We start from the raw sequence: 10,602 nt of genomic DNA, 5'->3' as shown, positions 1-10,602 counted from the left end.
TCACATTATGGGGAATGAATCAAGTTTTCAATTACTCATTAGTACCCTAACCTATAAAGTTTTAGAGAATGTTACACTTCTCATAAACTGCTCAGATGACAGTATACTATACTTTGATAGTATTCTGAGTTCTGTCTTTTAGAAATTCTGGAACATAGTTCTGCTGTTAAAATCCCATGAGAATCTGGCTGGGCTGAGGTGGTGCATGCCTCTCTCGAATCACAGTGCTTGGGAGGTAGAGGCAAGTGAATCTCTAAGCTTGAGGCTAGCTTGGTCTACATAGTGAGTTACAGGATGGCCAGGAGTACACAGAGAAACCCTGTCTTGAAAAACAAACAAATAAAACAAAACAAAATCCCCTGAGAATCTAAGAAAAGTGACATAGACAGGCCACTGAATTACTCCAGAGAAGCCAAGGCAGGAGAATCATTGTCTGAGCTCATAGTTGCTCTTGTTGCTTATTGAATACACTGCAAAGGGCCAGCAGGCTGGATGGTAACTAGGACCCTGCTGGCACCACATCTGGCTTTCACTCATAACTAGGACCCATCTGGCTTTCTCTCAGCCAGGCTTGAGGCTGTACTCCTTTTTCTACTGTAGAGTTTTTATTCCTTTACTGAGAGGACTAATGATTCTAACATGAGACAAATGGCTTAGTATAGGAATGACCACATCGCACATACGGAGTTTTCGGTCCATTTCTTCACATCTTCTAACTTCATTCACAAATTTCCTCTGGAAAACATTCACATCTGGATTTAACTGAAAGAACAAGAACAAAACAGCAAGACTTCAGACACGCAGTCTACTTTCTGTGTTATAAGCAACACACATCATAAATGGAAAGATAATTTTGAGCCAGTGTGTAATGCAACTCTAACCAAGATTGTCTACTGATCAATATAAAGGGCTTGGTGCCAGCCACACAAAGCTAAAAGCCTCCTGTACCACTGTAGCACAAGACAAATTAGCCACAGTGTGAGCTCCCTCCCTTCCCTCTGCCTGGAACTTGGTTCTCTGCCTGGCTTTTCTCTCTCTTTCTTCCCAAGCAAAGGAGACAGAAGGCAAATAACTGTTCTTCTGCTCCAGGTTGTCACCTTCTGGCCACAGTCTGATTTTATTCATGCACTAAAACTGTAAAACCTCACACCTGTTAGAACGTTAGAAAGATGGGAGCCAGGCTTGGGGGTGCATGCTGTGATCCCAGTTCTAGAGTTCAAAGCCAGCCTGGAGAGCCATGTAAGTTCTAGGCCAGCCTGGGCTACATAGTAAGCCCTGTCTGAAAAGATGAGTGCTTTGAATTGATTGAGGATGTCGACAAAAGGGAACTCTGGTGTACTGTTGATAGGAATATAAATTAGAACTACCATACAATCCAGCAGCCCTCTTCTGGGTACACACAGAAGCCCAGAAATCAATATGCAGAGCTATTCCCAGTAACTAATATACAGAATCAACCTACCAAGAGATGTGTGGACAAAGAAAACATGGGCATTATACTGAATTGAATACACCAGGTACACTGCATCTTACCTACACATAAAACTTTATTTTAGGACTGGTGAGAGGGCTCAGCAGGTTAGACCACCGACTGCTCTCCCAAAGGTCCTGAGTTCAAATCCCAGCAACCACATGGTGGATCACAACCACTCATAATGAGATCTGACACCCTCTTCTGGTACATCTGAAGACAGCTACAGTGTACTTATTTATAATAATAAATAAATCTTTGAAAAAAACCTTTATTTTATTTTATTATTTGAGTTTTTAAAAAAGATTTTTATGTGTATAGGTAGGTGGTTATGTCTACATGTATGTTTGTGTACCATGTGCATACAAGGTGCCCTCAGAGGGTAGGGCCAGAAGAGGGTATCAGATCCTCTGGAACTGTAATGAGAGATGGTTGTGAGCTGCTGTATTGGTGCTGAGAGTCAAACCTGAGCCCTCTGGAAGAGTGGCCACTGCTCCTAACCTCAGAGCCATCTCTTCAGCCTCCTACATGTACATCTTACACGTTAGAATCTACAGAAGTAATGAAAGGAAGGTGGTTACGAAATGGCTACCAGACACGGAGACAGAGAAGAGGTGTGGCCAGCAGGGGAAAGTGTAGGTCAAAGTTCACAAATTTTCAGATAGAAGGGAATAGGGAGGAAATGGCAAGTAGCTGACCAAAGGGTAAAAAATTTGAGCTATTAGGAATACATTTTTTTAAACATTTGTTTATGTAATTCCTGTGTATGTGTGTGTGTGTGTGAATTCGTATGCATGTGTGTGAGTACATGCTTGCTCTAGTGCACATGTGGAGGTGACAGGGTAAGTGGCAGGAGTTGCTTTCCTCCTTCTACCATGTGACCATAGGGTTCCAGGGATCAAACTCAGGTAGTCAGACTCGACAAGAAGTGCTATTACCTGCTGAGCCTTCTTGCTGACTCCAGTAATACATTTTATTTGTGTGTGTGTGTGTGTGTGTGTGTGTGTGTGTGTGTGTGTGTGGTGTAAGTACCCATGGAGAAGAGAACATCTGATTCCATATAACTAGAGTGATGTGAAACTGGGAACCAAACTTGGCTCCTCTGTGACAGCAATGAGTGCTTTAACCACTGAGCCATCTCTCCAGGCCAGAAATAAAATGTTTAACCATCGCAGGGTGGACAAGATAACTCAGTGTATAAAGGAGCGTGCCTGGAGACAAGGCAAGCTTGATGATCTCAGTTCAGACCTTGGAGCCTCTATAAAGCTAGAGGGACAGCATCAATTCCAAAAGGCTGTCCTCTGACCTCCACATGTGTCACATGCGTGCACACACACACGCACACACATACACAGGCACACACACCACAACCACCACCACCAGCAATAGTAAATAGCCTGGACAATTTAGTAAGATTCTCTCTCAAAATAAAGAGCTGGAAATAGCTCATAGGCAGAGCACTTACCTAACACACATGAAGACCTAGGTTCAATTCCCAGAATCGAGAGTAAATACATAAATGAACACAAACATGAGTAAATAAATAAATGATATGGTAGTGCCTCTCTCCAAAGTAATAATCATAGAAGCTGCAGAGCCCGACGTGGGTGCTGGGAATTGAACTCAGGTCTCCTGAAAGAGCAGCAAGTACTCTTAACCTCTCTCCAGCCCCTCCACTTGAACTTTTAAGATCAGGTCTAATACACAGCCACGATAGCCTTGAACTTAGTACGGAGCTGAGGAGGGTGCCCCTGAGCTCCTCAGCCTCCTGTCTTCACCAGCAAGCACTAGGATTATAGCAGTGCACTTCACTGTCTCACTCAGTCACGTCAGGAAAAAGTGGCAACAATATAACTTGCTACAGCCCAGGATAGCCCTGAGCTGGCTAGCCTTCTGCTTTTGCCTCCCAAGTATTGAAAAGTTAAGAAATCACCAGGCGGTGGTGGCACACGCCTTTAATTCCAGCACCTGGGAGGCAGAGGCAGGTGGATTTCTGAGTTCGAGGCCAGCCTGGTCTACAGAGTGAGTTGCAGGACAGCCACGGCTACACAGAGAAACCCTGTCTCGAAAAAAACAAAAAAAAGAAAAAAGAAAAAGAAAAGAAAAGTTAAGAAATCAAGATGTACAAAAACAAAAAAACCTCACAAGCTATAAAGAAAAAAAATACGTTTGCCACATTGAAACTTAGGCAGCTAAAAACACTTGTTGCTCTTCCCAGGACCAAGTTCAACTCCCAGCACCCACATACATAGCAGCTCACATTGTCTGCATCTCCAGCTCCAGAGGGAATCTGGCTTCTCCAGGCACCTGTACTCTCACATACATACCCATATATAAACACATACAATACACATAATTAAAAATAATTTATAAAACCAGTCATGATGGTGCATGCCTTTAATCCTAGCACTCAGAAGGTAGAGGCAGAAGGATCTCTGTGAGTTTGAGGCCAGCCTGGTCTACATACAGAGTTCCAGGACAGCCAGGGCTACCTAGTAAGACCCTATCTCAACAAACAAACAAAAACAAAACCAGGGGCTGGAGAGATGGCTCAGCGGGTAAGAGCACTGACTGCTCTTCCAGGGGTCCTGAGTTCAAATCCCAGCAACCCCATGCTAGCTCACAACCATCTGTCATGAGATCTGACACCTTCTTCTGGTGTGTCTGAAAACAGCTACAGTGTACTTATTTATAATAGTAAAATAAATCTTAAAAAAAAAAAAAAAAAAAAAAAAAAAAAAAAAAAAAAACCAACCCCCCCCCAAACCCAAATGTCAATACTAATAATAAATATTTAAAAAATCTTTTGGCTAAAAGAGTTCTGGGAAAACTGGGTAGTCCCACAGCTTTCAGATGCATGACCCCAGATCACTTATTAATTACATAAGGGATAAGATACTTTTACATTGGAGAAATCTAAGAACTAACACATTGGCTGAGTGACCAAATTTATCTTTAATAATAGAACAGGGCTGGGACTCAGCTCAGTCAGTAAAGGGCCAGCCATGGAACATGAGAGCCTGAGTTCATTATCTAGAACCACTGGAAGAATGCTGGACAGGCTCCATTCAATGAGAAAACCATGTCTGGAAAACTAGGGTGGAAGTAGGGTGAGGATGGCACATGACTTTAATGCCAGCACTCAGGAGGCAGAGGCAGGCAGATATCTGTGAATTCCAGGCTAGCCTGGTCTACAGAGTTCCAAGACATACAGAGCTACACAGAGAAATCTTGTGTCAAAAAAAAAAAAAAAAAACCAAATAAAATAAAATAAAAAGAATAAAATCAGTAACTGTGGAATATACCGGATATTGACTTCTGGCTTCTACACGCATGTGTGCATATGTATAGAAGCAAGTATATACAAATAAGCACACACAGAGATATGCACACATACACACAAATAATAGAACAAGACCAGCATAGCAGGTACACCTAAGCACTGGGAAGGCTGAGGCAGAAGGCCAGTCTAGCTACCTAGTGAGTTCCAAAGCAAGGATTTGTCACAAAAGAAGCAGGGCAGACAGGGAGGGACAGAGAAGGAGGGAGGGAGGGAAAGAGTGTGTGTGGGGGGGGACGCACCTAGGACACATGGGGAAATTTTGCAAACCTCCCAAGTAAGTCAATAAGCAAAAGTCAGGGAACCCCACGAGCAGCTATAGGCAGAGGAAAGAGACACACAGGTCACAGAAGAGGAAAGTCCCTGTCCACAAGCAGACAAAAGAATGTCAACTCCACACACAGAAAGTGCAGATTAAAACAAAAGCCCATCACGTACCTGTAAAATGATTGTATTGACAGACCCTATTGACACATGCATGCTTCCATTGTGACGAACACTATGACAACATCAAAAATGTTAAAGATGTGCATGATACTTGGTGGTGCTTCTGTGGTGTGTGTGTGTGTGTGTGTGTGTGTGTGTGTGTGTGTGTGTGTGTATGTGTGTCTGAGCACACTCACGCACATGGATACCACAAGTCAACTTTTGTGTCGTTCCTCGGGGCCATCTACCATTGTTTGTTTTGGTTTTGCTTTCTGAGATAGGATCTCTCAGTAGGACGTGAAGCTTACCGATAAAACTGGGCCCTCTGGCTAACAAGCTCCCGGGATCCAGGCGTCTCAGACTTCCTTGGGCTGGAATCACAAACTGGTGCTACCTACCACAGCTATCTTTTTAGAGCTAGGGACTCAATGAAGATCGCCATGTGGCAAGCATTTTATCAGCTAAGCTGCCTCTGAAACCCCACAATATCTTTTTAGTTACAAAAACTACCTAGCAGTGGCTGGCCTAGAACTCACTATGTAGACCACGTTGGCCTCCCAAGGACTATGAGGGGATTGGAGATTTGAGTTATCATGTACAGCTTTGGTTTTTATGTTTTTGTTTTTTAAAGAAAATGACAAATGTATTGAAAACAGGGGGAGCACAGCATATACACAGTAGTACCAGAAAAACCTGCCCGCTAACTTCTAAAAAGCTCACTAGCTCTAGGACCTTTATTAGTTTACCCTGCCTATTTCTGATCATTCTTGTTTAACTCACGAATTCACTCCAATCAAGCAATGTGGATACCGTGAACAGGCGCCAAAGACACAAAAATATATAAAAGCAGAGAATGTGCTCATCTCCGTGGGGCTGCGATCATTGGGAGGAGGAACTTTAATCAACTGTTCCCATTGATAAATGTGAAGTCATCACCATTATAAAGTCTATGAAAAGGACCTGGACCTCTGAGACTGCAGGATCTGAGTCTGGGACACCCTGTCCCACTCCTGACTACCCACAGCCTTCAGTTGTGTGTACCGTGTCTTCTTGCTCAGATCATAAACTCCCAGAGCATAGGTTTTTTTGTTTTTTTTTTTTTTTTAATCTTAGACCGTCCTTTTAGTTTTGAGTTTCCAAGGAACCAAAACAGTGAGTTGTCAGTATAGGCTTATCTACATACTATATAAGTTTTGGTGATGTACCTAGATGTCTCAGATTTTATTTTAATTTTTTTCTTTTAGATCCTACTGTATGGGAAACTACAGGGGTTTTTTGGTTTTTGGTTTTTTGTTTTAAATACCAGGCTGTAGTGTTAAAGGACACCCAAACAAAGTAAAACTTCTCTACCAGCATTCCTAACAACCACCTCAAGAGTACTTAAAATAGTTTTCTTCTTTTTCCCCGAGACAAGGTCTCAGGTAGCTCAGGCTGACTTCAAACTAACTTATTATGTAGCCAAGGATGGCCTTGAATTCAAAACACTGCTCTTCTACCTCCCAAGTGCAGGGATCACAGGCCATTTCCCATCATGCTTAGTTTTTTGTTTTGTTTGAGTTTTTTGCTATCTCCTCCTCTTCCTCCTCTTCCTTTTCCTCTTCCTCCCCCTCTTCCTCCTCCTTCTCCAAGACAAGGTCTCGCTCTGTAGCTTAGGTTCATCACCTCATTGCCTCAGCCTCCTGAGTGCTAACATTATAGAGATGAACCATCATGCCCAGCTTAAGATAACTGTCCAAGGAAAAAGTAGCAAAAACCATTTCTATCTCTAGAGAGACAAAAAACAACCTGAGCTTCTGTCTACCTGTGCTAAGCCAGTGCTATGCTGTTACTTTGCAAATAAATAAAAGAAAACCTTCATGATAAAGCCATTCAACATAACACACAAAATCGGTTCAATGGTGCTCAAAAAACTTCACTTTCACTTACATCCCGAAACTGAACCTTTCCAAGTTCTCCTAATTCACTGACACAACAATAAGCAGCTTCGGACTGTAGAAATAGCTGGGCCAGCGTCATCTCCTCGCTCCTGAAAAGCTCCCCCATGGTGGCGATGGTAGTTCACTCCGATCTGAGGCAAGAGAGAAAATGATGTGGCTTGAGAATTAACCTATAGGACCAAGAACAAATTTAAAAAAAGGTGAGATCCTTTTCTTGTATGCCCTAAGGGGAAGTCTTAACACTCTTGGTATCTGGCTTAGAAAGGTGCAAAAGAAAAATTGCCAAAAGCAGTTACTAAATCCTAGACCAGGGAGCCTAGGTAAAGAATCATTTCCTGCCAGGAGGTGGTGGCGCACACCTTTAATCCCAGCACTTGGGAGGCAGAGGCAGGTGGATTTCTGAGTTCAAGAACAGCCTGTCTACAGAGTGAGTTCCAGGACAGCCAGAGCTACACAGAGAAACCCTGTCTCGAAAAAATCAAAAAAAAAAAAAAAAAAAAAAAAGAGTCATTTCCTTTGTAACCAATCCAAGGAATCAGGATTGACTGACAGTGTGTTGGAGCAACACACTACAAAAGAATGTATGCAGAATAAAGACAGGAACTGCGAAGCCCAAAAAGTTCTTTAATATGAGGTTCACAGTAACTGGGGGTTTGGTTTTATTCTGTTTGAGACAGGGTCTTATATAACCCACAGTCTGCCTCAAACTCAATACATAGTGGAGGCTGGCCTTGAACTCCTGATCCTCCTGCCTCCTATCTGTTTTTGTTTTTTTTTTTTTTTTGTCTTGTTTTGTTTTTGTTTTCCTCATACAGGGTTTCCTCTGTGTAGCCTTGGCTGACCTGGAACTCACTCTGTAGACCAGGCTGGCCTCGAACTCACAGAGCTCCACTTGTCTCTCTGCCTCTGAGTGCTGGGATAGTGAGCCACCACCAATGGCACTGCCTCCATCTCTTTAGAGTTGGGATTATAGGGATACACCAACATGCTCAGAGCTTTTTGTTGCTACTGTTTGCTTTTTCACACTTGACACAAACTTTCTCCCTAAAACCCTCCTCTTTGTTGTTTCATTTTGGGGTTGTTTTTGTTTTGTGAGCAGGAAACAATAAAAGAGACTTTAATTACCCTCTTATATAAAAAGATGTGACTAGCTCCCCCTCTCACTGACAATGCCCTCTTCCAATCCAAAAGCTATGGCTAAAGGGATCAAGTTTCCAAACTCCTGGGAAAACAGTATTCCTCTTCTAAGGAATCCCAACATATTAACATCATTTTAAAAAAGACAAATGAGCCCACACAGCTTAATTTCAATTCAGGCAGACAGGAAAACATTGGTGATGACAAAGCACTTTAACAAGCCAGAGGAAAAGCTTCCTACGACTCATCCGCATCCTCAAGACTTCTATCTGTCACGTCTCTCCTAGGAGCCTGAAGGTTTCCGTTCAGGTCAGCAGCTGGCGCTATCAGTGGTACTGAAAATGCAATTATTTATTCGCGATAAGCTCCCATTCAGCTTACATCCAGCACCGTCTGCAATATCTATCCTCAGCAGATCATGCACTGCATCACTTTTAATGACGTAGCTTCATGCATATTCCTTGTTAATTGATAGGTAAGACTGGTGTTTCAGAGAAGATTGCTCTTCGGGAAGGCAGGAAGACATTTTGAGGAACCTGAACAACAAATCCTTTCTGCGTTTGGTGTTCAAGGAGAGCAAAATAACACACTCGACTAGAGCAAGCATTTCTCAAGAGATTATGTGGGTTGACTTAAGAATATGAATCACCCACATAAAGCTATAACCAGTCCTTTCCACCTTGAACAAGGATAGATGCCACAACCTCAAAATAAATGAAATCATGTCTGACAGGCATAGACCAGGAGCCGACAGGGATGACAGCGTCCAATGAGTTACCGCCCTCCTCCTGTTCCTTCATGATTACAGGCCTCTCCAAGACTATCTCTATCCCCTACTGAAACCAAACACAAAATGAATTTGGAAAAGCGGTTTCCGGGGGGGTCGCGAAATAAAATACGAAGAAAGAGTAATTCTGCAAAAGGGTGATCCAAACCCAAGGTCCTCCCAGGAGGACTCTTGCTCGGGTTTTCCAATCCTCCCTTTCTAGCAGGGAGCATTTGTCGTTCACTTCTTCATTTCTGGGTTGCACAGTGAGAAAGAAGAAATTTTCCGGACCAGGCATAACCTGTCTCCTGGTTAAGGGAGAAATTTAAAGACCCCAAATTGTAAGACCCTTTAATAAATACCTCCCAGATCCCTCTGCCTATCTGATCTCCTCTGTCCTTTCGTTTCCTCCCTTCCCAGGCCATCCCTGGGCAGTGGCCCTCCAGTTCCTCTGCCCACAGGAAGGGTGTCCGAAGAGGGAGATAAGCCCCCCATATTTCTCTCAGAGACCTAAGATCCTGGCTGATTCTTCTGACAAGCGTCCGAGGTATCGGAGTGCGCTCCACGTCCCCTCGAAGGCCACTCGGGGAAACGCTCTTTCTACAACCCTCGCTCACCTCTCGCCCGCTCCGCCGCCGCGACCGCAGCCGCCGCAGCAAAGCCCCCGGCTCAGGCTGAGCAGAGTCGCCGACCAGCGTACGCAAGCAAGGCTCCGCCCCCACGCCACCGCCGAGTCCCGCCCCCAAGATGACTTCATCTCAGTTGACCAATAGGATGCCGCCTCTCTCCTGCTGCCGCAGTGCAGAGTCTATGGGGCTCGGGCGAGTCCTGGTGTGCGGTCGCCATCTTTGTTCCGGCGTTTTAATTTCTATCCCAGTTTGGAAGTCATCCGGGCTGGGCGTGTGACTTTTGAAGTGTTTGCCTTCTGAGCCCATCAGAATCCTTTCTCTCTGTTATCCTCGGAGCAAGGTTACCTGCCATCTCTACTTTCTAGAGAACGGTTTCACAACCTTCTCTTGGAGAAAGCAGCATGAAAGAAATGGGCACATTATAGAATGATCTGAGAGCTGAAGGGGGCCTCAAAGCTCGTCTTCTTTACATACACGCATCCTTTGTCGTTCTTAGACCTCTGAAAATATTTGAGCCCCAGACCTGAGAGCGTAAGATAAATCCTATAATAGTGATATATGATCTCATCCACTTACAAAGTATCGGATTCATTCTTCCAGCAGCTACGTTGGATTTACACTTATCCAAATGATAAGAAAAGCCCCAGAAGACCACATGTTGAAAAAGTAATTATTTTTATCTTTCTTAGTAGGTTTCTGTGAACCCATCTGACCACGTAGGAATTTTCGGTTCCTCATATATCTTTTGAATGCAAAATGATACCTATTTTTTTTTTAAAGCTCCTTTTCTAAATATTGATAGAGTCCTTTCCCCCTATTAGAGAGGAGTAGGGAGTCAGCAGAAACATCATCAGGAGGAACTTGGAGAACTGGTCAGTCAATCTCTGTGGGTGGCG

General features: G+C 43.6%; 1 protein-coding gene across 11 annotated transcripts in view; it reads right to left on the bottom strand.

Annotated features, from left to right (window-relative positions):
• The window catches only part of Atp6v0a1 (ATPase H+ transporting V0 subunit a1), a 54,761-nt gene extending 44,953 nt beyond the window's left edge, over positions 1–9,808 (bottom strand). For 6 of the 11 annotated variants that reach the window (XM_031355088.1, XM_031355093.1, XM_031355099.1 and 3 more), the window contains exons 1-3: positions 9,695–9,808; positions 7,164–7,305; positions 684–762 (exon numbers count right to left, since the gene is read on the bottom strand). In XM_031355088.1, coding sequence (XP_031210948.1) covers positions 684–762; positions 7,164–7,280 — 196 coding nt within the window. In that variant the 5' untranslated portion in view covers positions 7,281–7,305; positions 9,695–9,808. The other 5 variants (XM_031355089.1, XM_031355094.1, XM_031355096.1 and 2 more) reach the window with 2 other exon arrangements.
• Positions 9,809–10,602: the final 794 nt, after the last annotated feature.

The sequence above is a fragment of the Mastomys coucha genome, unplaced genomic scaffold, assembly GCF_008632895.1.
Source record: "Mastomys coucha isolate ucsf_1 unplaced genomic scaffold, UCSF_Mcou_1 pScaffold5, whole genome shotgun sequence".
In the NCBI taxonomy this organism is placed as follows: Eukaryota; Metazoa; Chordata; class Mammalia; order Rodentia; family Muridae; genus Mastomys; species Mastomys coucha.
This window is presented reverse-complemented; position numbering and strand designations above follow the sequence as displayed.